Source organism: Macaca thibetana, chromosome 3 (genome assembly GCF_024542745.1).
Source record: "Macaca thibetana thibetana isolate TM-01 chromosome 3, ASM2454274v1, whole genome shotgun sequence".
NCBI lineage: Eukaryota > Metazoa > Chordata > Mammalia > Primates > Cercopithecidae > Macaca > Macaca thibetana.
This window is the reverse complement of record NC_065580.1, coordinates 47,356,571-47,383,679: the sequence shown is the minus strand read 5'-3', so window position 1 is coordinate 47,383,679 and position 27,109 is coordinate 47,356,571. Positions and strand designations below refer to the sequence as shown.

The 27,109-nt window shown below is 39.1% G+C and overlaps 1 protein-coding gene across 6 annotated transcripts in view; it reads right to left on the bottom strand.

The window, feature by feature from the left end:
* Positions 1 to 27,109, bottom strand: part of DOCK4 (dedicator of cytokinesis 4) — a 475,353-nt gene that overhangs the window by 38,727 nt on the left and 409,517 nt on the right. For 4 of the 6 annotated variants that reach the window (XM_050782626.1, XM_050782623.1, XM_050782627.1 and 1 more), the window contains exons 32-39: positions 26,261 to 26,346; positions 21,693 to 21,719; positions 21,453 to 21,548; positions 20,492 to 20,552; positions 15,587 to 15,680; positions 6,489 to 6,637; positions 3,684 to 3,770; positions 1,775 to 1,879 (exon numbers count right to left, since the gene is read on the bottom strand). In XM_050782626.1, coding sequence (XP_050638583.1) covers positions 1,775 to 1,879; positions 3,684 to 3,770; positions 6,489 to 6,637; positions 15,587 to 15,680; positions 20,492 to 20,552; positions 21,453 to 21,548; positions 21,693 to 21,719; positions 26,261 to 26,346 — 705 coding nt within the window. The remainder of the gene's footprint in view (positions 1 to 1,774; positions 1,880 to 3,683; positions 3,771 to 6,488; positions 6,638 to 15,586; positions 15,681 to 20,491; positions 20,553 to 21,452; positions 21,549 to 21,692; positions 21,720 to 26,260; positions 26,347 to 27,109) is intronic. The other 2 variants (XM_050782628.1, XM_050782625.1) reach the window with 1 other exon arrangement.

The following is a 27,109-nucleotide window of genomic DNA, read 5'->3' as shown; positions in this document are numbered from 1 at the left end:
GGGATTCTGAAGAGTGTAGTGCCCTTTAGAAACCAATAGAGGGGGACCCTTCTCTTTCATTTTGAAGCAAATGCCATTTATACCCAGGAAAGCTATTTTTAAAAGAAGGATGATATAGAAGATTGATTTATTCTAATTGACTTTTTAACAAAATTTATTCTATTAGCTAATGCAGTTTTCCAATTTGCTAAACTCTCTCTAAAATTATGACTCTTAAACTACTTCTAGCTTTTTTAAACTTTATACTTTTAATTATAATCTTTCAGATGTGACTCTGCCAACAGTGTCATGTCTGTCTGTGCCAACAGAGGGAGATGACCTACTGAGGCAGAGAAGCATCTGGACCCTGCTGTGCAATCCCCAGCCCTCTGTGCGGCTACAGCTCTAGACTGTGCCGCTCCACTCAGAACCTGGATCCAGGCCATCTGCAGTCCTTAGCGGGGTTGCTCATAACAGCTTGGGACCAGCTACACCTCCAAAACTTAGTCTTTTAAATTCAACATGTATTCTGACTCTGCCATTTTTTAATTTTCATTTTTTTGGGAGTCTCGCTCTGTTGTCCAGACTGGTCTGGAACCAGGTTCAAGTGATATTCCTATCTCAGCCTCCCAAGTTCTTGGGATTACAGCGTGCCACTGTGCCCACTTACTGACGTTTTTGATCAGGAATCAAGATTTCCTCCATTTTTAGGCAGGCCCACCTGCAGAGTCAGCTTTGTGACCGCCCACTATACTGTGTTTTAATGCAACAAGGAGATTGCACATTATGTCTGTGTAGCACCCAAATGCACGGTCATTTCAATTGACTAAAGACAACATTTGTTCCATGTGATACTAAAATGAACCTGTATTGGATATTTTGGGATCTACCTATCTGTCTTTTTCATTCTGAAAGGCAGATAATGATTATTAAACAAACAATAAAGTGAAATCTTTCTCTTCTTCTCCAAGCACACCCATCCTAGTATCCTGTCATATGTGCTGACAGGCAAGATTTAGGTAAAAACAAACATCAAAATATTTGTATATTGAGAACTAAAGTTGTAACAAATTGATTCAATTTTAAAATTATCCCAGATACGTTTCCTTAGTTGCTTGGGAATTACATTTGTTCTTTTAAGCAATGTTTTTACACAAGGAAGGTGTATATACTGAAGTGTCCAATAAATATTCAAGCCTAGAAGACACTACTTGGCAGAATGTGAAAAATGAAAAGAATGGAGTTGAATATTTTATTATCTTGTAGGTATCTTAGAATGTCTAAAGGTTTTCCCTTTGTAGAAATGGAGTTTATACTAGCAATAAATTGGGTCTCTTTGCTGGGTGACATTTATCTTTTTACAAATTCATCAAAATGCCCAAACAACACTCTTTATATGGTGCTGGAGGTAGGGTTTTCACGTGATGTGAAACTGCATTGCTTTCGATACTCTGCAACTCCCAGCCTCCTGCAGTGCCCCGCCATTTTTTTTTCTAATACTAACTTGATGGGAATTGCAGACTGAATTAAAATAGTGGGTATCATATAAGGGAAACTATTATTATCAAAGATTGCTCACAAAATATACTAAATTTAGGAAGGGGTTGATTGCTATCTCAGAAATTATTTAAAACAAGGCATTCTAGATTAATATAATGTCTGCAAAGTAAAAGTTTAAAGAAAGTCTCATGCATATTACTACCTGTCATATAAAATGTCACTAACAGCTTAGTTTTCTTGATTGGGATATCTATATGAGAACTATGAAAGCAAAATTAAATAGTATATTACTTACTCTTAAGAAAAATGGAAATTTTTTTCCATAAAATCCAACTCTGAAGAACTCTGGTTCAAGACGTTGCTGGTCCATAATTTTGTCATACAAAGAGGCTTCCATCATCTAGAAAGCACAGAAAAGTTCTAAGCATTTTATCTCATCTTTCGTTTCTATCAAAGTTAGAGAATAAGATTTCTCTTTTATATAAAGGAGAACTTTATTTTAATTGAGTTTGCCGAAAAGAAGGTCTGACTTTCTTTTTGATGCTTTAAGTTGGGGATTGGCAAATTTCCTCTATAAATGTCCAGAGACTGTTTTACATTTTGCAGGCCATATTGTCCCTTCACAACTATTTAATTCTGCTAGGCCCAAAGGCTGTAGTTTGCTTACCCTTGCTTTAAAGGATCAAGTGTATTATCACATGTTATCCCAAGAGAAAAATTATTTCTACGCATGTAGTCTATCAAGAAAAATATTTTCTTCACAATTAAGTAGAAATTAACGTGAATTATTAGAGGCAAAACCTTTCTAGAGAATTCTCGTGCCAGATGTACTTACCTGTCGGTTTGCCTCCACCTGCCTATGGTAATTCAGGACATTTGGAAGGTGCAATCTTGCACAGGTTGGGCAAGGATAAAACAACAAACCAAACCAAAGGAGACCCATAGTGCAAAGTGCTGTCTGGGTTGAAAGCTCTTAAGTGCGCCTGACAATGTTGAAACTATGAAGCATATAAAGCTTATGGTTTCCCATTCATGGCATTATCATTCCCAGGGTTTCCAGAGAAAGACTAATATTACACTTGAAGATTCCTCCTCTATCCCCCCTCTAGTAACAGCACCCCAAAGAGCAGTTGGCATGAAGTATAATGCTTTGGGTTTATAAAAATCTTAGTGACTATGGCACCCAAGGGCTCTCACAAGTAAACATCATCACCTCGCTTCTCGTCACAGGAACAGGATGCCAAGAGATGAACATCAATGTTTTTATATAAAACTGCAGTGCCTGCCAGAGTCAACATGATGGACTGAAGTTAAAACAGGGTTTTTCTCTTTCGTTTTCATGTTAGGAGAAGTATCGATGAACTGCTGACATGAAATACTGTGCCAAAAGGACAGAGTCAGTTCCTGCCAGTTGAATAAATTCCTTGTTGGGGTGTAAGGGATTTTATGAGCTGTTACAGGTTTATGGTATTATCTCTTAAATGGCTACCTCAAAATTAAAAGGCAGTATTGTAATCTTTTTTTAATGTATAAAAACTGATGATCCTACTTTAGAAACCCCGAGGAACTGACACACTCAGCAGGATCTTCTGTATTACAAGATGACACAAACGTTCATGCTGCTCAAGAGTAAGGACTTGGAGGGCAAGGAGGACTTGTCTGAACCTCAGAGCAAAGCAGGTATGAAACATCTGGTTCAGAGAAACAGAGTACTCAACTCCTTGAGCTCTTAGGTGCTAAAATCTCGATCTAAGTCCCGCAAATAAAAACACATTGCTGAAGCTAAAGAGAGGTGACGCGTACAGAATTTGGCCCTAAATTATTTAGAAATAGGTCAGCCATTCCCACAGATTTGCAGATTATGGGACTAAGAATGGTATATTGTTACAGAAACATGTGTAAGTGGAAACTCTTCAAACAGGGTGGAGATTTTCCACAATAAACTAAAAGTGTTAATCCTGGATTAGACTGTATATTTCATATATGCTGTATTAAACAGATCAAGCGCTCACTTTTTTATATTAAATAAAAGCATTACACAAATCAATTTGCTATTTCTCTGTATAAATAGCTAAGTATGCTTCAGAGGACTTATCTTAAAAAACGTTTCTGCAAGACCACAGAGTTAATTTCATAGAACCACACTGGAAAGCTAATCACAAAGGGAGGCTATGGCCTGATCAGGATGCAGTCAGGCACCTTACCCGCATCTTGCTCAGGTTTCTGTAGTCATAGTAACTCTCATACTGCTCTGCAATCTTCCGGCACAAGATAATGCCATTCTCCCAACACTGTGGACAAATGAATGAGATCAATGGAACCATCCGACAACATCCACTTACTTCTACCCAAAAGTCAGAACATGAGTGTGTTCAGAGCACCAAGCCTTATTCCTTAATCTTTTTTTTTTTTTTTGAGACGGAGTCTTGCTCTGTCACCAGGCTGGAGTTGCTCAACTCGGCTCACTGCAACCTCTGCCTCCCTGGTCCAAGCGATTCTCCTGCCTCAGCCTCCTAAGTAACTGGGATTACAGGCAGGCACCACCATACCCAGCTAATTCTTGTATTTTTAGTAGAGATGGGGTTTCACCATGTTGACCAGAATGGTCTTGATCTCCTGACCCCATGACCCGCCCACCTTGGCCTCCCAAAGTGCTGGGATTACAGGTGTGATCCACTGCACCTGGCCACTCCTTAATCTTTATAACATACCTTTAATCATATCATTGAGACTTTAAGCTTGAAAACACCATGTAATTAAAATGTAAATTATTAAAAATCCTTTGAATGCTGGAAACGATAATCTACTACAACAGTCATTAATATTTGGTGCATGAACAATATTTTTTGCTGTCATTCCAGAATCATCTTGAAATAACTACAGTTCCACAATGGCCGAGTAGATGGATATAAACAGGCAGAGGAGAGAATTACCACTGACCCCTAAGGCCCAATTATCTGTGACTGGTACCCTGGATTTCTTGCTTGGCTTAGTTGTGCTTGCAAATTGTGAGAGGTCTAACCCAGCTGGTTACTCTCAGCAGAAATGTATAAAAGTCTTTGATCTAGTATAGGTGTCAGCAAACATTTTCTGCAAAGGGCCAGAAAGTCAACACTTTAGTCTTTGAGGACCATATAGTCTTTGTCACAATTACTCAATTCTGCTGTTATAGCACCAAAGCAGTCGTAGACACAATTAAGCATGGCTGTGTTCCAATAAGAATTTAGGGCCAATAAAACATGCATTTCATATCATTTTCACATGTCCCAAAATGTTATGATTCCTTTGATTTCTTTCAAACATTTAAAAACGTAAAAGAGATTTGTAGCTTTGGGGCTGCACAAAAACAGGCAGTGAGTCATGTGACCTGTGGACCATAGTTTGCAACCCCTGATCTAGCACAAACTCCTGGGGATGGACCAATACATGAATCCAGAGAGTTTGTACCACCTTATCCCACAGGTGGAAACTTTACAGCAGGAGGGCACAAAAACATTTCTTTTGGTATTCATGTAATGGTATGTCAGTGTAGCTAGATAAATAATAAAGGAAGATGTGAAAGAAGCAATTTCCGCCGGGCGCGGTGGCTCAAGCCTGTAATCCCAGCACTTTGGGAGGCCGAGACGGGCGGATCACGAGGTCAGGAGATCGAGACCATCCTGGCTAACACGGTGAAACCCCGTCTCTACTAAAAAAAATACAAAAAACTAGCCGGGCGAGGTGGCGGGCGCTTGTAGTCCCAGCTACTCGGGAGGCTGAGGCAGGAGAATGGCGTAAACCTCGGAGGCGGAGCTTGCAGTGAGCTGAGATCCGGCCACTGCACTCCAGCCTGGGTGACAGAGCGAGACTCCGTCTCAAAAAAAAAAAAAAAAAAAAAGAAAGAAGCAATTTCCTTGCATCAAATTTTTACGTGTACCCAATTATATTTTGTAAAAGAATTACAGCCATTGGTTGTATTTTAATTTTCTGTTTAACCTTCGCAATCTGGAAGATATATTTGAGTCTAAGACATGTACCACCAAAGCACCCAAGTGTTCAAATCCAATAAACAATGGTGGTCAGATACATGAATTTTTTAAAAGAGGACTACAAGCCCTTGAAGAGGGGGAGGAAGTGGAGGGAGGTGATGTACTGAATTGCTTTATGAGGTCAGTGAGGTTTTTTCAACACCCCAAGGCATCTCTTAAGTATATGATGGGATGCCACAAAATTCTTTAAACAAATTAAGTTTCATATATTTTACCTTAAAGTAGAATGGGGCAGAATGCATGCCAATTTCGGGAGACTGTGAAGGGTGATAATGGTTTTTCAGAGAATATAATACCTGTGTGCTACAGTCTGCACATTTGGGTCTCCTACAAATTCGTATGTTGAAATCCTAACCCCCATGGGATGGTATTAGGAAATCGGGTCTTTGGAAGTGATTAGGTCATGAGGGTGGAGCCCTCATGATTGGCATTAGTGCCCTTATAAAAGAGGCCCCAGAGAGTTAGCCAGTCCCTTTCACCATGTGAAGACACAGCAAGATGGCCCTCACCAGACACTGTATCTGCCAGGGCCTTGATCTTGAACTTCTCAGCCTTCAGAACTGTGAGAAATAAATTTCTGTTGTTTATAAGCTACCCAGTCTAGGGTATTTTGCTAAAGCAGCCAGGAATGGACTATGTTACTGGCGATCAAAATCTCTAAATCCTTGTTTATCAAAGTGTAATGAAAAGGTCACGCACATTGGACTCTCCTAGGGTCCTTGTTAAAATCACAGATTCCCCAGCCTCGTGCCAGACAAGGCATGAATCAGAATGGCTGATTCAAAATCAAAACGAATCAGAATGGCTAGGAGTGGGGCCTAGGAATCCTCATTTTAACAAGCTCTTGGGTGTTTCTAATATACGTTAAAATGTGAGGATCTCTGCTCAAGGAGGTGGGCATTCATACACTAGAAATGAAAGGGAAAGGGACATCAACACCACCACCCCAGGAGGGACCCCGGGTGGGGCAGGGCCACTTACTTTGCCTCTGTCAAAGTTCTGGATGATGGTGAGGTGCAGGTGCTCTTTGCGCTGCCATTCTGTTTGCATGGGGTAGGTCAGGAACTCCCTGAGGGGCCGATCAGACCATTCCAGTAGCTCATCATATAAGAGGAGGGTATATGCAGCTTCTGCAAGTCACGTGGGAAGGCAATGATTGAGACAGGACCCCAAGCCACATTCCTTCAAATGTGGCCAGTTTCCGACAAACTGGGAAAAAAATACTATTTTCTAAACTTCGTGATATAGCAGAAAAATGTCCAGAATATATACAGCAGTAGGGTAATGAACGAGGACTTCCCCTGGATGATGGACTTGGACTTCTCAGAGATCTGTACTTCATCTTTTGTTTCCCTGTAATTTCTGTTTCTGTTTTTGCCTTTTGTTTTTGTTTTCCCTAAAATGTCTGTATGCTACAGCATAATAAAAATGTGTAAGGATATCTTGCTGTTGCTGGTTCAAAGATGTGGGGAGACAGGCCTTTGTTTGCTGGGAGAGTTCACTAGTAAGTTCCTTGGGGACTATGAGCATCTTCCAAAGAGCAGGCTTAGGAAACAAAAAATGGCAAATTCTTTGGAATAATAAAGGGCTGAAAAATTGAAACTGGTGAGGAGCGGGGATCAGAGTGGAGGCAGAATTTACAAGGGGCAAAGAAGCCAGAGAGAAGCTGAGTGAAGACAAAAAAAAAAAAAAAAAAAAAAAAAAAAAGAAAAAGAAAAAGAAAGAAAAAAATCTAGCAACAGGGTAGGAATTGGAGAGGGTGGAAATGCTGGATGAGGAGTAGGGGGAGTATGTCGGTGTGTGGGTGTATTTGTGTGTGTGAGAGAATGAACTGTTGCAGGCTGTGTGACATGACCACCTTGCCCTAGATGGCCCCACAAATCTTCTGTAAAGACTACTGATATCATTACGTGCTTGACATGGTTGAATTTCCTGCAGAAACAAGGGGTGATTTTTCCATATACACATAAGTGGAAAAGGTGACTTATGAATTTAAGTATAGTTGGCAGATAGTGTATTTGACAGAATACTTGCCATTCTGCAGGTCTCTCCTTTTCCTGAACTGTAAATATAGCCAAATAGATCAAGAATAGGGACCAGAATTGTCACTGATAAAGGACTATAATAATTTTTCCTCTAATGTCATAATAGCCAACTCAATTACTAAATTGAATAAAATGGACAAATACTTAGGTTATTCGTCCATTTAACTCCACCTCATAGGTTTCTCAAAAGACATAATGGTAGCTTTTCAGATGGTATCAACAATGGTAATTCCTTTTCTTCATTTATTTGCCTTTAGGGTAACTACACATAAAGCCCTAAAGTAACATGCTAAGTTATAATGCTATGATGTGGCCATCTGCATGTAAAAAAGATAGTTGCAATAAGAAGGGCCAGGGCCCCTATCACAGGCTCTGGTCTTTTTTCTCTTCAATTACATTTGGTGAGCTTATACAATCTCCTGGTCAATTACTATTGTGAAAGCTTTCCTAATCCACCAGCAGTCTCTTATCCCCCTCCACTCAGTTTGCAGTTACCAATATGAACTTCTTTCAATGCAAATAAATGATGATGTTGCTTCCCTGGTTAAAACCAGTCAATGACTCTCAGTAGCTCAAACAATAAATTTAGGTCTCCTACAGTGACAGAGAAGGTTGCTCATGATCTGGTTCTTACCAGTCTCTCTATCCCCATTTTCCCATTGGCTCTCCATGTAGTACAGGTATGAAAAAGCCCACCTCCAACTCTTTTAAGAAGCTTCAGTAGCTGCTGAGGCTCCAGTCCTCATAGTTGGACCCCCCGGACTCCAGTATCCACTTTCCAGGAATGAGCAAGATGCACTGTGGTCCAGAGGCAGCTGGGCACAAGAAAGCTGCCCGACAGGGACAGGGATGCCTTCTGTTGCATGCACTCTTGTTGGTCTCTTTCTTTATGGGATTGAATGTAAGATGGACAGAGAAAGCAGCCACTAAAAAGGGTGTCAGTTAACTGGTGGATGCAGACACAGAGCTGAATCACCATAACATAGGTAGCCATGGAAGACTGCTCTGATTGCACAAGAATTATAATAACCAGATCCTCAGAAGAGTGCTGTTATTTTAATAGGCATCTAGTTTTCTCTGACATCCCTGAGATGATCTCCTGATGTTTAATTCCCCATGTATCATTGTAATAAATGCTAAGTATCTAAGGAAACTCTACGTGTATTTTTGTTCTCGCATCCACACTCTTTGCTCTTGTCATCCAAACAAGCTGTGCTTCCTCTCACATACCTCTCTGATTCACACCTAAGGGCCTCACAGCTTGCACCTGCAAGACTTTCTTTCCCCTTTAGCAGAAATAACGCCTACTTTCTCTCAATGACCCGGCTCAGGAGTTATCTTCTTTGTCACTCAAATTTCTTTTGTGTATCTGCCAACATGTGAGTACTCAGAAAATACCCCAGAGACTAACTGATCATTTCAAAGGATTAGGAAGACTGAGTGATGTCCTTCCCACAGCTACCTACAAGCAGTGATGACTTCAAGGGTGATGAAAGTCAAATTTACAGAGACAGAAAGTAGAATAGTAGTGGCCAGGGGTAAGAGGAATGGGGAGTTAGTGTTCAATGGGTACAGAGTTTTAGTTTGGGAAGATGAGAATAGTTCTGCCCCTGTAGTCTCAGGTACCCAGGAGGCTGAGGCCAAGAGTTCAAGATCAGCCTTGGCAACACAGTGAGTCCTCGTCTCTAAAAAAATTTGTTTTAAAATTAGCTAGGTGTGGTGACACACCCCTGTAGTCCCAGATGCTTGGGAGGCTGAGTCATGAGGATTATGTGAGTTCAAGACCAATCTGAGTGATACAGTGAGACCCCCATCTCAAACAAAGTTAAAGTTCTGGAGGTGGATGGTGGTAATGGTAGCACGACAGTGTGACTATACTTAATATCACTGAACTGTACAGTTAAAAATGGTTAAGATGGTAAATTTTATGTTATGCAGAATTAAAAAACAAAAAGAGGCCAGGCACAGTGGTTCACACCTGTAATCCCAGCATTTTGGGAGGCCGAGGCAGGTGGATCACCTGAGGTCAGGAGTTTGAGACCAGCCTGGCCAACATAGTGAAACCCTGTCTCTACTAAAAATACAAAAAGTTAGCTAGGATGGTGGTGGGCGCCTGTAATCCCAGCTACTCGGGAGGCTGAGGCAGGAGAATCACTTGAACCCAGGAGGTGGAGGCTGCAGTGAGCTGAGATTGCGCTATTGCACTCCAGCCTGGGCAACAAGAGTGAAACTCTGTCTCAAAAACCAAAACAATCCCCCCCCCAAATCAAAAACAGCAATGAAGGTCTCCAGTCCCCAAATGTTTTCCCAATCAGCTTGCCCTTGTAAGGTCCTGGGATGGGTGGAATGCCAGGTGTGGGTGAGGTGCCCTGGGAAAGCCTGGGAAAAGAAGGCATTAGCAGGCAATCAGATGAAACTGACAAATGGATGGCCGGGCGCGGTGGCTCAAGCCTGTAATCCCAGCACTTTGGGAGGCCGAGACGGGCGGATCACGAGGTCAGGAGATCGAGACCATCCTGGCTAACATGGTGAAACCCTGTCTCTACTAAAAAATACAAAAAATTAGCCGGGCGAGGTGGCGGGCGCCTGTAGTCCCAGCTACTCGGGAGGCTGAGGCAGGAGAATGGTGTAAACCCGGGAGGCGGAGCTTGCAGTGAGCTGAGATCCGGCCACTGCACTCCAGCCTGGGTGACAGAGCGAGACTCCGTCTCAAAAAAAAAAAAAAAAAAGAAATAAAAGAAACTGACAAATGACTGAGCGATGGCATGGAAAAGATGTGAAGACAAATTACACCTGTTTCAGAATTTGATTTGGGAAAATGACAACATGTATCTGAGGAAAAAAATGTGTCTAGAGGAAGCAGTAGTAAATTTTTATTAATCCCATTCTACCATTTTGAGAAGTGTATTACAAGGACACCAATATGCAAAAAAAAAAAAAAAAAAGAGAGAGAGAAGAATAGAGATGAATTAGGAATGGAGGATGCTGTCACAAAAGGCTGGAAAAGGGTTAAGTCACTTAAACAGAATCCTAGAAAGACAGAAAAGTTCCCCATCAATTTCACTGTCTCCAAGTACAGAAATGAAGATATAAGAGAGAAGAATAAAATGTTACATGGGAAAAGAACTGATTTCTTATGACTTTGGGGAACATAAAGACTGCAAGTTGAGTAAACAAATGGGATTTACCCGTTTTTGAAATATAATCAGACAAATTTGGACTTTATTTCAGAGAATCAAAATATATCTATTATATATCTGGAGTAGCTTATCCTTACTTCCCTTCTGCGTTTTTTTTATGAACTTTAAAATTTTTTAAAAGTTTACTTCTTTTTTTTCTTTTTGAATTGAGAATTACCAATATTGAGAAAGAAAATCTGCTAATCAGGTGTTAATATTTAATAATTAAAGGGTACATTAATTTGTGATGCATTTATTTAAATCTCACATTGCTAGGCACTATTCTAAGAACTGAGAAGACTAAAGTAAGAAAAACATCACTGTGGGCTAGGTGCGGTGGCTCACACCTGTAATCCCAGGACTTTGGGAGGCCAAAGCGTGTGGATCTTCTGAGCTCAGGAGTTCGAGACTAGCCTGGGCAATATGACAAAACCCTGTCTCTACCAAAAAAAAAAAAAAAATTAGCTGGCTGTAGTGGCATGTGCCTGTGGTCCCAACTACTTGGGAGGCTGAGGTGGGAGGATTGCTTGGGCTTGGGAGGCAGAGGCTGCAGAGAGCCGAGATCGTGCCACTACATTCCAGCCTGGGCAACAGAGTCAAACCCTGTCTCAAAAAAAGAAAAGAAAACATCATTACTGTACTCAAAGGACCCTTTAACTGAAGATTATCCATATATACATGCATGCATGTACATACACAATATATAATATATAATCACATAATATGCAATTATTAATTTAAAAAAAACAGTTTGATATGTACTTTAATAGAAATCTGGGGCCGGGCATGGTAGCTCACACCTATAATCCCAGCACTTTCGGAGGCTGAGGCAGGTGCATCACCTGAGGCCAGGAGTTTGAGATCAGCCTGGCCAACATGTCTCTACTAAAAATACAAAAAACTTTAGCCAGGCACGGTGGCAGGCACCTGTAATCTCAGCTGCTCAGGAGTCTGAGGCAGGAGAATCGCTTGAACCTAGGAGGCGAAAGTGGCAGTGAGCCGAGATCACACCACTCTACTCCAGCCTGGGCGACAGAATGAGACTCTGTCTCAAAAACAAAACAAAACAAAACAAATCTGGAAAAAATGCAATGGGAAAAAAGAGATGGGAAAAATCACTCAGCCTACGGGAGGATTGTGGGGCATGGAGATGGTGAGAGAAAGAGAAGAAAAAGAACTTCAGGAGGGGGATGGCTGCATGGAAAAGAAGGCGAAGGAGCTGATCCTGAAGGATGAAAGGAGGGTATGTGGTACAAGTGGTAAGATGAGGCTGAATAGACAGGCGTTGGTTCAATTACAACAGACCTTGAATAAAGAATTTGTAGTTTATTTTGTAGAACACATACACTGACAAGAGAGTGCTGTCTAGGGAAGGAGTTGGCAAACTTTTTCTTAAAGGGCCAGACAGTAAATAATTTAGGCTGTGGTCTTTATCTCCACTACTCAGTTCTGCCACTGTGGTGCAAAAGCAGAAACAGACAGTACATAAACAAGTGGGCATGGGTGAGCTGTTATAAAACTTCCCTTACAAAATAAGGTAGCTAGCCTGTAGGTTGTAGTTTGCTGACTCCTGTCCCAAAGAGTAACTGGTGATAGTCCAGAGGCAGTCAGGTGAGAAATGATGAAGGTCTAACTGAGGCAGTGAAGATGGGAATAGTGAAAAGGAAATGGTTTTGAGAGATTTCTAGGAAACAGAATTAATAGAACTTCATGAATGATTATTTGAGGGAGGCTAGAAAAGTCAAAGATACACCAGGGTCTTCTGACTGAGTAAACAGTGATGTTACTAATTGAGACAGTGGAACCTCAGCTAGAGGAATGTGTAAATTCTAGGAACACAAGTACCATTTCAGAAAGGATTCCCTTACTCTTTTAAAGCTGGGGGAGGAGCCATGATTCAGGAGTTCCTTGGAAGAACAGTGTGGCAAAAGACCAAGATTTGTAGTTCCCAAATCTAATTAAAGGGTTCTGCTTAAGATGGAGTACATCCTCTCTCTCCCACTGATTACAACTAAACAGCCTGGAGAGACTATATAACACAACTATTGGAGGACTCTGAAAAGTAAGTAAGAGCAGGTGGACTGAGGAAAAAACTAATACTCAAAGAATGACATACCATAGTTAATTCTGTTTTTATTTTTCGCCTTCCATATCTCCTGGCTTAGACTTTCCTGTTTCCTGGAACTGCAAATGGGAACAGACAGAAAAAGCTCCAAGAAAAGTTCCTTTAGTCGGAGTACCGGGTAGAAGGTCCCCTGTGGGGTGAAGCTCTGTAGAAATTTCTGGCCTCACTCTGAGTTTCAGAAACAAAGCTACACAATGCAGGGGTGGCAGTGAGTGCAGTGGCAGTGGCAGTAGTGCCTTCTATGAGCTCTTTTCTTTCACTGCTTTGCCCACAGAGAGACCAATTGCAGAGAGAGCATCACGGCATGAAGAGGATCAAGCCTTGGCTATATAGCCAGAGTACTAGGAAAGGAAGTTCTTGGGAGACAGGAAGAATGGGGAGGATCACAGAGGGGAGGGAGCTCAAGAAAGGGATGCTAAATTCTGTATATGAAGTCAGACTCATCTCCAAGGTGCACAAGTGTAGAACAAACCAATGGATCAATATAACAAGGACTTCTATCTGTTAAAATTTAAAAAGTTAATGTCTTCCTAAAGATTTTAACAGAATCCAGAGTCCTAGAGCATAATATTCAAAAGGTCTAGAATATAATCCAAAATTATCTGACTTTTAAAAAACTAAACAACTCTCAAAGGGCAAAAGCAATGAAAAGATGCCAACCCCAACTAGATGCAGATGTTAGAATTATAGCCAAAGACTATGAGGTAGTTATTATAACCATGCTCCACGAAGTAAAGGTGAACATTTTTGAATAAATAAAAAGATAGACATTCTTTGCAAAGAAATTGAAGTTGTAAAAAGAAAATAACTACATGGAAATTTTAGAACTGAATAATGCAATAACAAAAATAAACATTTCACTGGAAAGGCTCAATAGCTGAATGAAGTGACAGAAGAAAATCAGTGGACTTAAATCAATAGACATTAGTGATCTGAAAAAAAAGGAAGAAGAAAAGTTGAACAAAAATGAACAGAGTTCCAGGAACCTATGGAACAATATCAAAAGGCCCAACATTAATGCCATTACAGTCCTCAAAATGAGGAGAAGAACTGGTAGAGAAATATATTTAAGGATATAACACTTGGGAACTTCCCGAATTTGGTAAAGGAAATAAATGTACAGATCCAAGAAACTCAGCAAACCCAAACAAGTTAAACTAAACAGGAAAACCATGCCCATACATACAATAATCAAACCACTGAAAACCAAAGATAAAGTCCTGAAGATAACCAAAAAAAGTTACAAATTTCAGGTAGGTGAGTAATTTATTTTTATTATTTTTTGAGACAGGGTCTGGCTCTGTCATCCAGGGTGGAGTGCAGTGGTGCGATTTTGGCTCACTGCAGCCTCTGCCTCCCAGGCTCAAGTGATCCACCTCAGCCTCCTGAATAGCTGGGACTACAGATGTATACCACCATGCCTGGCTAATTTTTTGTATTTTTGGTGGAGACAGGGGTTTTCGCCACATTTTCCAGGCTGGTCCATAACTCCTGGGCTCAAGCGATCCACCTGCCTTGGCCACCCAAAGTGATGGGATTACAGGCGTGAGCCACCAGGTCCGGCCTCGTAGGTGAGTAATTTAAATGACTGCATATTTCTCGTTAGACACCATTAAGGCCAGAACACAGTGGAATTATATTTTTAAAGTACTGAAACAAAAGAACTGTTCACCTACAATACTGTATCCAGCAAACATATCCTTCAGGGATGAAGATGAAATAAAGACATTCTTAGATGAAGGAAAACTAAGAAGATTCTTCACCACTGCATCTGCTTTAAAAGAAATACTAAAACAAGCTCTTCAGGCTCAACAAAAAATTATAATAACAGAAGGAACCTGGGAACTTCATGAATGCAGAAAGAAGAACAGAAATGGCAAACATCTGAGTAAATAGAATAAAGTATTTTTATCCTCTTAAATTTGTTAAAATAGGTATGACTATTGAAAGGCAAAAATTATGACATCATTTGATGGGACTTTCAATGTATGTAGATGTAATACATATGACAACTACAACATACAGTGGGGAGGATAATGAGACCTACATAGTTGTAAAATTCTCATATTTAACTTTGATATGGTTTGGCTGTGTTCCCACCCAAATCTCATCTTCAATTGTAGCTCCCACAATTCCCATGTGTCATGGGAGGGAGCAGGTGGGAGGTAATTGAATCATGGGGGATGGTCTTTCCCATGCTGCTCTCATAATAGTGAATAAGTCTCACAAGATCTGATGGTTTTATAAGGGGGAGTTACCCTACACAAACTCTCTCTTGTCTGCTGCCATGTAAGATGTGCCTTTTGCCTTCCACCATGATTGTGAGGCCTCCCCAGCCACGTGGAACTGTAAGTCCATTAAACCTCTTTTTCTTTATAAATTACCCAGTCTCAGGTATGTCTTTATCAGCAGTGTGAAAACAGACTAATACAAACTTGAAGTGGTAAAATCTTAACTATAAGCAGACTGTAAGAAGTTATGTATGTATTTTGTAATCCCAAGAGCAACCTCTGAAAAAGTATGCAGAGATATAGTCAAACAACCTACATGTGTGCCTATATGTATCATGTATATGATATATATAGAATCTGCAGAAATATTCAACTAAAAATAAATTTTAATTTTAAAGTAGAAATGCTTGAGTCTTCCACTCAAATTATGAAAAGCGTAGGAATGATCATGCTTAATACACCAGCCCCTTCCCCAATCTAAGCCAAAAGACAGAATTACCTGTAAAGTTCTGTGCTTTGAGATGCAGATCATAGAGTTTGTGAATGTAGCGTATATACATCTCCTCCTTGTTCAGTTCAGTCTTATAGAAGTTCTGTAAAATAAGAGTACAGGTATGGATAGTTCCTCAACAGTCTGGCCTACAATTATCTGCCTTTTACTCTGCTAACGTTCCATGTCTGAAGCCAAGAGAACTGATGCATTTTTCCATGTAAATATCTCTAAAAATGAAGTAAGGTGGGTCAGTGACAGTGTCAGTCATTTCCTAGCAATTACTGGATAAGTTGGTATCTTGTTATTTTTAATTTAATTTTATTTATTTATTTATTTTTTTGAGACCGAGTCTCGCTGTGTCGCCCAGGCTGGAGCACAGTAGCCGGATCTCAGCTCACTGCAAGCTCCACCTCCCGGGTTTACACCATTCTCCTGCCTCAGCCTCCTGAGTAGCTGGGACTACAGGCGCCTGCCACCACACCCGGCTAGTTTTTTGTATTTTTCTTTAGTAGAGACGGGGTTTCACCGTGTTAGCCAGGATGGTCTCGATCTCCTGACCTTGTGATCCGCCTGTCTCGGCCTCCCAAAGTGCTGGGATTACAAGCTTGAGCCACTGCGCCTGGCCCCCTTGTTATTATCAGGTTATTATCCCTGATTCCTATTTCTTTACTTTTTATGATTTTTTGTTAGTTTAAATGTCAATGAACAATCAGCCTGTTCAACTAAAAAATATTAAGAATATGTAACAGATTAACCCATTTATTAACTTTGTTGATTTATATTCAAAGGACAGTTTCTTTCATTTTAAATTTCAAAGATATTTTGTTCTAAAGAAAAAAGTCTCGGCTGGGCACGGTGGCTCATGCCTGTAATCCCAGCACTTTGGGAGGCCAGGGTGGGTGGATCACGAGGTCAAAAGATCGAGACCATCCTGGCCAACATGGTGAAACCCCATCTCTACTAAAAATACAAAAATTAGCTGGGTGTGGTGGCACATACCTGTAATCCCAGCTACTTGGGAGGCTGAGGCAGAAGAATTGCTTGAACCAAGGAGGCAGAGGCTGCAGTGAGCCAAGATCATGCCACTGCACTGCAGCCTGGTGACAGAGCAAGACTCCGTCTCAAAAAAGAGAAAAAAAAAAAAAAGCAAAAAGTGTCTAAGACATACAGGTAAGGATGAGTAAAAGCAATGTAAAAGAATGTGAAGGAGGGTAAATAAAAAGGCTCTTTATTTTTAAGATGTTATTCTGCATTTCCTACGTGTTAGACTTCAAATGTTTCTAGTTTATGTCCAAAACATAAAGGGACTAAGAGATTTTATTTCAAATTATTATTATAGAAACATGCTTACTGAAAATATTTTGTTTCCTAAGAAGTATTTAGATCTTAGGAAACATCTCTAAAATGTTTTTAACAAAAACTCAACTTTTACTTACCTGGACACATTATGTTGGCTATTTTATTTTTAGACAGAGTCTCACTCCGTCACCCAGGCTGGAGTGCAGTGGTGCAATCTCAGCTCACGGCAACCTCCGCCTCCCAAGTTCAAGTGATTCTCCTGCCTCAGCCTCCTGAGTAACTGGGATTACAAGTGTGCACCACCACACCAAACTAAGGATTTTTAGTAGAGATGGGGCTTTGCCATGATGCCTAGGCTGGTCTTGAACTCCTGACCTCAAGTGATTCACCTGCCTCGGCCTCCCAAAGTGCTGGGATTACAGGCATGAACCACTGATCCTGGCCTAGGCTGGCATTTTAAAGGCATACTCATAAGCATCCAAAGCTACTTCTTCACCACATTATAAAGCACATAAGTCCTCACTGAACTTAGTCAACATAAAAGTGAATATAAATGAAGTTGGGTTCTAGTAAAAGCATAATGTTGTCAATCTCCAAAAAAGACACGTTTAGTGAACAAATCATTATGCATTATGAAATCTCTGCTGGAGACACTTGAACTACTATCACTATTTATTGTTACTGTTTTATTTGATGCTAGTTGGTGTGTGGAAGAAGGGGAAATCAGTGATGAGGGAATAAATCTGTTGACTTGCGGGAGTGACAGGCTTTTCTAAGGAGGAAAGACCAGGAATTCTAAAAACGTTTTAAAGCTGATTAGCTAGACAGGGCTTTGGTAATAATGGACCAACCTAGCAAGTGTGGCTGTTGAAATGGTACTTGGGCTTGAAGCCTAAGGATCTGCTATCAAATGTACTTTCTGCCCATTACCTAACAGATGTCCGTTCTTCAATCTGAAGACTCTTCCAACTTTGAGACACTGATATTAAGTCAAATACAACATAAATTTTTTTTTTCAATTTATACCATTATCCTCCTTCTTTTACTCTTGTCTCCTGTAGATCTTGGCATTCTTTAAAAAGTTCAGTAAATAATGCTATTCACATCTCTCTTATTATAACCAAAATTATTTTAATTAGCAAGAATTGTTGTACCATAAACACAAATCTAACAACTCCACAGCAGGTTTTTATATTATTAAAGGATGATTTGCTCTAATAGCTTTCTGGTAAGAAGCAGCTTTGAGAACAAAACAAGCAATCACTCTAAATAAATAGTTATCTTAAAAAAAAAATCTCCAGTCAGCAGATGATAATCTTTCAAATGTCTGACAAAGTGTGTGACACAAAGAACAAAACAATAATTACATTTCCTAGTATTAGTCATATCAAATATTACTTTTTTAAAAAAACCAATTTAACTCGGATCTTGTAAGGAATGCCAAAGCTCTCCTGAAGACAATCTGGAATTGATTTTTCCAAAAAGTTAAGAGAAGTCTCTAAGAGGAAGTGAGTAATTGAAGAGAACCACATTGCTACTAGAAAAAAATCAAGAACTTTCCATGTGGAGTAGAGGCTAAAACGATTAGCTTCAAAGTGATATTTTTGGTTCTTTAATAAGTATTCTTCTGCTAGTCTGAAATAAGTAGAGCTTTTGAAGTGTTAAAATTTTCTAGAAGGACTATTCTTGGTCAGTGCAAAGCTATCAGGATAATGTCCCAAGTGGTTAGTAATGTGGCCACTGATTATACTATGTTAAATCTCAGGTGTATTCCTACTGGGAGACTAAATACATTAAAGGCAGAGCATTAACTCTTTCATCTAAGGAAGTGATCTCTTCTTTTATACCAATTGTGGAAAAGAACATAAGGTCTACATTTATTTGTTCATCTCCAAATGGAAGGTACTTGTGAAAGAAGATGGAAGAATGGAGAGCATTACTTTGGGGAAAGGTAAAGACTTTGAGGTTATTTATGAGACTTTGTGCCTGGAGTTGAGGCAGAATCAGGGTTAAGAAGACAGAGAAGACCTAAAGCACTTAGCTTTTCTCCCAACACTGACATACAAGCAGAGACGTGGGAGAAACTCAGGCTGAAGGTCTTGACTGTGATGAGAGGCTGGCAAAAGCAGGTAAGAAACTGGAGAATCAACTAGGAAATTTAAGAGAGGGAATGACTATGTTCAAGGTTAGAAATGAGTATTGAGAGCAGAGGTCAATGGTCTGACCCAGTGAGCCTGGGCTGATGGCTACAGGTTACCGTTGGGTCTAATGAAAACATTATGGAAGACAGTGAACAAGATGTGGCCTGATAGAGGATGCTTAGGTTTCACTATTTTTAGGGACCGATATTGGAGGTGGAGATGTAACAATTAGATTAAAAATGTGGAGGAGGCAGTGGGTGTGATAAAGACGGATACCATCCTAGACTCAGAGATGAGGAGCAGCGCAGCAAAAAATGAGGAAAATAGATGAAAAGACAGTCACGAGAAAGCAGAAGCCCTGAGCTTTGAAGATGGACTGTGACAGAAGTAGACAAAGTAATACAAAACAAAACAAAACAAAAAGACAGAAACTGATGAGCTAAGAAAAGGCAAAATCAAAGTAGGGACAAAAAAGAATTTCAAGGTGCAAGCAAATAGAGAACAATATGGTATGTGAGGAACTCAAATGATCAGAGTAAGGATAAGGATGACTGTGCAGAACTTAGAATGTAATAGATGGCAAGGATTCCTTTATTCTATAAAATATAACAAAAAGAAACCATGAGATTCATAAATACAGAACTAGACTTTTCCTGTATTTCATATTTTCCTGTACTTCAGATCTGATTAAAGGAACTTATGAAAAACATTAATTTGACTTATGCTAAAATATGAAAAATAAATGTCTAAATGTAGGGCCACTCCTTTGCTCTGCGGTAAGAATACCATTCTATTTAATAGTTAGTTATGTGACATTTTATATAAATGTTGGCTTGCCCAGGACAGCTTTGGATTAGCTTGTTATTCTTACAGAATGTTTAATTTTACTCTCAAAAATGTCCTGCTTGGTCATCCTAGTTATAAAGCAAACCTTAACAAAACTGCTATTATGAATTCAATTTGCAAAAAAGCTAGAGTGAAAATTAGCGTGTTAAATAGAAAACTGTCATAAGTTCACAAATGAAGAGATCACTAATATTTAAGAAAATATGGACTGCATATCACTCTGTGAGAAAGGAAAAGAAGAACAGAAAGAAATTGTTACACAAAAGTAGAAAGACCTCTAACAGGGGACACAGTGCTTTTTCCCAGGACAGCAACAAGACTCTAGGTGGGTGATGTAGTACAACCAGGAAACCAAACAGCATCACTCTGGGATCCCACAGGGGTCTCCTATTAGGGCTGCGGGGAATGCAGGGGATGCACTTTGTAACGTCGGGGACTGAGGATTTCCTGGGCTTTAATTTAACCTGTAGCTCACTATGCTTCTCTTAAAAACACTTGTAAATTTAGAAATAACTCTTCTAAGAAACATCACATTGCAGATTAAACACAAACAAAACATAGTATTTCTGGGAAAAAAAATACCAGTATTAGGAGAAAAGGAAAAAAAGGGGAATAGTTTACTAACCAGAAGGCTAACTGTGCAGCCAATCTTTTTGCCATCTACCTCTCCCATTTTCATGCAGTCCCTAAAAACAAAAAGCAATAGTCAGAACTCAGAACTTCCTTCCTAGGGCCAAACACAATTTGTTCTTTTTGGGGGGAAAAAAAGAAAGAAAGAAAGAAAGAAAAAGAAGCCACTTTTAGAGACCAGAGGCAATTTGCATGCTCCAAGGACTGATAATCTAATCTCTGGGGAATCTGGGGAGTCAGAGACTCTTGAGCATCAGCTTCCGTTAAGAATTGCATTGCCATGTCAAGATTATGCTCCCTCTCAATGGACATGGGCTCAGGAAGTTAGAGTGAAAGTGTGTTATTGTACACTTTCTACAGTGGGATGAGAAGTGGTTGGTAAGCCTGGCCATTAACAACGAGAATGAGGGTTTCATTCCTAAAATAACACCAAACCACCATGTATTTAAGTGGGATGAACTACTTTAACAGTTTAGATAATATAAAAATAAAAAACATAGGTCTACGGAAGGTGACAGTGTAAGTTTCATCCCACCCACGTCCCCTTTTTAAGAGAATAGCAAGACTGTACAATTCTCCGTTACACTGTTTTCACCCGAAAATGGATTGGTTCTACTGGTTCTAGGGGCTAAGTTTAAATATCAAAATAAAGATTCTTTTTTTTTTTTTTTTTTTTTTTTTTGGGAACTCTCAGGGACTCTGAGAATCCTCTCAATTCACCAAGACTTTGAAAGAACTATCAAAAAACAAAACAAAGCAACAAAAAAGAAGCAAAAGCTCAAATTAATGGCTCTGAACCAGCTGGTTAGAAGTTCATTATCTTAGTACACCAGGTTCCATGGTCTGATAATCAATTGAGTGATTCACAAGAGTGGAACGTTGATTGGATTCTATTTGATTTTCTAACTGGAGTTTAGCATGAACTGGAGTTCAGAAAAACATGCGACTTGGCTTACCTGTAATCCAACAACCTCTCCATTAGACGAGTTACAGTAGCAATTAATGAAACGCCACTTTCCCGCCATGTTTCCCGCTCAATTTTCTTTAGTAGACTGGAAAAGAAAGAACCCGGGGCATTTTCAACATTTATTTTTATCAGTCACCATGACAACCACTTTACTTTCATCAGTACCTTAAATGCCTTAGCAACCACTGCAACATCTCACAAGTAGCACAATTTGCAAACAATGTCTTACCTAGGATAGGGACCAAATAGTGGAATTCTAATCCAGGAAGCATTGACAAAGCAAATTGATTTTCAGATTATCCAAGTCATAAAATACAAACACATGCATATAATCATATTTTCAAAATACACAAGCATCTCACAGCTCAAAGACATTTTTTCCTAGTTTCTCTCTTACACTAAAAGAGGCTTGCGTCTTACCACATCAAATAACACTGCAAAAAGCAAAAACAGGAGTGCCTCCAAGTTTACTTTTAAGCAAGATCTTGCTTTATTCACATAAAAATATTTTCCTACCTCTCAGTGGAATGCATCTTCATCCAAGCAATTTTACTGCAATGCAACTGCTACAGGAAAATCCTTGTACAGACGGTATGACGTTTTGCGTTTTTTCCTTTCACTTAACATTTGCCCACTCAATACATATTGTACTATCTGTGCACTCACTCAACAGTTTCATTCATTTTGTCACTGATCACAGAGGATTTTCTGTGTGGTTGTTAGAGCAGACTGATGACAAGTACCGAACCACATCTCTCCTCCTACATTTCCCCTAATCCTAAGCACCTTGGAGCAGAGGTACTATGTAAACACAAAATAATAACAATCATGATAATTAGAATCTGTGTTACTTTCACTCCCACTTCTCAGCAAATTAACACAGTATTTGGCAAAGGCTTTATGATTGAACTTTCCCCAAAAGATAAAAGTAAGAACATAAGCATGGCAATATGTGGATACTTCCCTACCCCTCGAAATTTAATGATCGTCATTTCTGTCTAGAATCTTATTTGTCTTTCATCTTAATTTCAGGAATAAGAGAGAAAACATTTCTTACAAGTACAATCTAAGCATATCATATATGTACTTAGTTCAAAAATAAACGTTCAAGAAGAAAGCTGTTTTGTCAAAGCTTTCTCTTGTCTGTGGCTATGTTCTCTTCCAAGTTTTCTCTCCATCATCCCCCATCTCTTTCTCTTGCTATTGGCATTCTAGTGCCCAGCCTTCTGTCTTGTCTCCTCCTCTGTTTCCTATGCATCTCTCATCCTGTTTTTCTGGTTTATTCTAAACTGTTTCTTAGGTTAAGGGTGGAGACTGTATATGGAAGGCATGGAATCTGCCCTGACCAGTCCTGCAGGGAAGGTCCCCTAGTTTGTTTAAAATGTGCTTTCTTTTAAAAACTCTGAGCAGCACCTGTTTCAGGCTTAAAGTGCAAATTGTATTGAACTCAAATGAAAATCTGCCTGCCAAAAAGCAATGCGGAATGATGTAGAAATTTCCCCGTGACAGCCTACACCTCATACTTTAGAGGCTGAAAAACAAAGAACTCAGGTTAGGTAATAATTCTAAAAATACATGGAGACTTCTTTTATGGGCATAAGTTTCATTAATTTGCACAGACTTCTGATGCAGTAAGAACTACACAATCGTCTTGTAAGAAGAGGCAAAGTTATGCACAGCCTGTTTCCTTGACTAACTCAAGACCAAATGCTAGGACTGAGTCTAAAACCCAGATCATCTGTGTGCTCAGCCAGCCTTGTTCCTTCTCTCGGGAAGCTTGCCATTTCTGTTTTCCTGATACAAACTGAGAAAGAGAGGCTATCAGCAAAAAGACAAGAGTCTTTCTAGGTAACCTGGGTGAGAGTGGCTATTTTCATTTGCTCTATGATAACGCCCACGTACCCACATTGAGCATATAGGGAGCCCTAATAACAGTGAAAGGGGGTTTCTCATTGCTAATTGATAAGGCTTCTTTCTTCTGTGCAATAGAAATTCCTAACACTGGGAAGCAAGATAATGGCCCTGCAGGGATGACACTGCTCACCAGGTTTTCACTCTATGAAAGAAATTTGTGTGTGTGTCGGGGATTTGACCCTCAATCTCCCTCTCTTGGTATCATAACGGGGTTATGTAGAAGTCATCACTCTAATACATAACAACTGTGTCTGTACATGCTCTTTTTAATCCAAAGAGAAGAGTTAAAGATGTAAGGTACGGTGTCACATAGTGAATTCTCTGTCTCCAAATGGTAATTAAATGTGTGATCACTAAAAATCTTTGAAATAATGTGGAGTCTTACTGAATTGTTTAGAACTACATAGGAGAAGGCAGAGTGAAAGACTAAGAAAGACCTGAGATGAACGTTACTTCTTCTGGAAAGTCCCTTTGGAACCCCCAAGACTGTAGGTAGACCTACTGTGTGCTCCTACAGCATAGTCACTGCTGCATGCCCAGCCCTGGGGAGTGCCCAGTAAATACAGTGGAATGAGCGAATCAAGTGGAGCCAGGGGAAGCAGAATTTAGTTGTGATACTCTCTTCTGGATATTGCATGTCAGTGTCTATAATCTAGAATTTCAGTGTTATCAAAATGAATATATCTTTTTGAAACTTATTTCAAAAAGATGTAGTATGCATTAATGAAGATAATGTTTGGGCTTAGGGAAAGACGAGTTGAGTTCTTAGGAAGGAAGGTACTAGACAAATTTAAAGTTTTACTCCAAGCGGGCCATTTTGGCAAGCACTACAATTTAGAAAGCAGTGAACTACTTACAGCTTTTCAGCTTCAGAACAAATTTCAAGAACTTTTAGACATGAATTACACAGAACAAATGAGAATTTGTACCATATAACGGCATGTGTTCTTAATTCATACCGTGTGCAGTGACTCATTGTGATTATACTAATTCATTGTGATTTCTGTTGCCAAAAAAGCAATTTATTGTTTCCTGAAATAAAGTAATATTTGCACCTTCTTTCTTGTGCTCAGGTAGTAATGACACTTAAGTATCACTTTAGATTTGATTTATTCCCAATATGCTGATCATAAAAGCATGAAAGGAAATTATTTATAGTAGCATTTCTAGTAATATCCTAAAAATCAACAAAAGTATAAAAATCTCTATAGAATGAATCAGACACCTTAAAATATTCCTAATTATAGAGGCTTAATATTTTAATTATTGGTTTGATTCTAATGTCGAGGCACATCTTCTATTTCAAAGTCATATTTATACACAAGCAATTGAAATTGCATACTATCAAGCCTTTATTAAAGTAGGTAAGAGGCACTAAAGAACTATGTGGGTATTTATTAATCCTGTGAATTTGTTATAAATAATTAATCACAAATCTCAAGAGATTCATTTCACTGAGTGCTTTCTCATTTTGGTTCTTTGTTCAAACCAAGGACTAGTAACTGAAATGAGAGCAGTTTTCAAAAGCAATTTATTATACTGCATGAGATTTTAATCAGAATTCTTGCTAAACTCCAGGCTGTCATAAAAGACTGAAGCTTTGTACACTAGAATGAATGAGGTCTTAGTGAATAATTATGAAAACTTCTGGTTTAATTACCATATCAGAAAAAAATGATATTGCTTAGAATCCAGTACAAAGAATATATTTTATCACCCACCACCACCACAGGAAATCTCTATACCCTTCTTGGCTTTTCCTTTTAATGTAATTTTCTTAAAAGCTTCAAGATAATTTTTAATCAGGCATGCTAAAATCTATCTAACCTATTAGTCACTAATAATATTCTTCAAGCCTATATATTAATGTTTCTACTGTTGTAAATTCATGATCATAAAATGAATTACAAAGTTTTGGACCTGGCCATCAATACTAACACACTGATACTTAGTTTTGGGTGATACTTGGGCATAAATACAAACACAAATATATTTTGTTTTAGAAAAATGTGTTACTGAATTATTTTGCACTTCTGAAAGAACTGCAAAAATTTTTCAAGCACAATAAGCGAATTCTTCTTTCAAAAAGAAATACTTAGCACATATGTTAGATTTGAAAATGACTAAGATCCATAGGAAACTGTAGAGAAAACAAGTGCCAGAAGTAAAATCCCAAAGCACTAAAACATTCTCACTGTATCTTCTGGCCATTTAAACACAACGCATGAATACTTGGTACAAGCAATTCATCCTGTGGCTATGATCAGATTCTATGGGTAGGGCAACCTTAAAGCCTCTTCACAGCATTCCATTATTTCTCTATCTTCCATACAAATCCAAAATACAGAATTTACTAAAAGTGATTTGCTTCTGAGACATTCTAATAAAAGGCATTTAGGAAGCAATTAATGCTGAGTGAACAATCAGTATTAATGAATTAAATCAGGTGTTGAAGAACAAATGCAAACTAGGTTAATTTTTCAACAGCAAATCAGCATCAGTATCTGGCTTTGGAAAGAAGTGCACACAAACATTACAATCACTCCCCTTTTGCCCTCTCCCACTTATAACCCCACTTAAAATCATTATCTTGCAGCAATGGTTTTAAAATTATCAGGCATGAAAAGAGTGAGATTTGTTATGTAACATATGCAACCTGTCCTAATCAGAGATTAAAATAGGAAGACATGCCTAATCATCAACATAATAAGATCCATTCGCCAGAGGTAGGCAATTATCCTTTATTTCACACTCCACAAAGACAAAGCACTCCTGTGAGACCTAAGCTGTCTTTGCAGCTCTCAGCTACCGTGGTGCAGAGAGGCTCAGTACTGACACCAAATCCCCAGAATAGAATCAACTTCAGATAAACATATTACTCACATACTGTTGAAGAGCTCGCGGTATGTTTCGTCACCTTTGCCTTCTGACATCAGGCTATCCAGTTTGTCAATTAGCTTGGCTTCCACCTGAAACATACCCAAATATTATTCTCTTTCCTCCCCTTCACAAGTAGGATTTCTAGGCAAGTTAAAACATATTTATTTATGCCAAGGAAAAAGCCAAGGTAAATTTTGTGAAAGTGACATTATCGGCTACAGCTAATAGCAGGCATCTCTTTGGAATTCTAAGGGACTAATCTAGATAGAGTTACTTGACTTCACACTCCCGGCTGGGTAGCGTTTATTGCTGCCAAAGACATCTATCTATTTGTTGATTCAAACACAAATGCTTGCAGCCCAGTTTAAATGTTTGAATTCTTTTTTAAGAGCTATAAAAACTGGCAAGTCCTGTTTCTTTTTTCTTTTTTTTAAACATCACTATATATAAGGACATCAGGAAACTAACATATCCACATACATTAATTTAAATCTTTGATGTGTTTTACATCTATTTTCTTTCTCAAAACAGTTTGAGGTTGCACTAGATCTTTGCTGAAGTTGAGAACTTGCCTTACCCACGTACAGATGGTAGATCCATAGCAATAGTCTAAGTCAGCAATAAGCAGCGAGAGAGAAAGGACATATTTCCTGAAAACTGTAGTCAAAACATTTATATTTTCCAGGATGTAAATCCTTTGGAACTTGAATATCAGGAATGGAAAAATATTCCTTCATCTATATCTATCTGAGGTGGAAGAGACAGAAAATGAAAAACTTCTCTATGGCCAAAGACAGTTAAAACATTTAGGGACTGGGAGGAATATTTGACTTTGTCAAAAGACTAAGTCCG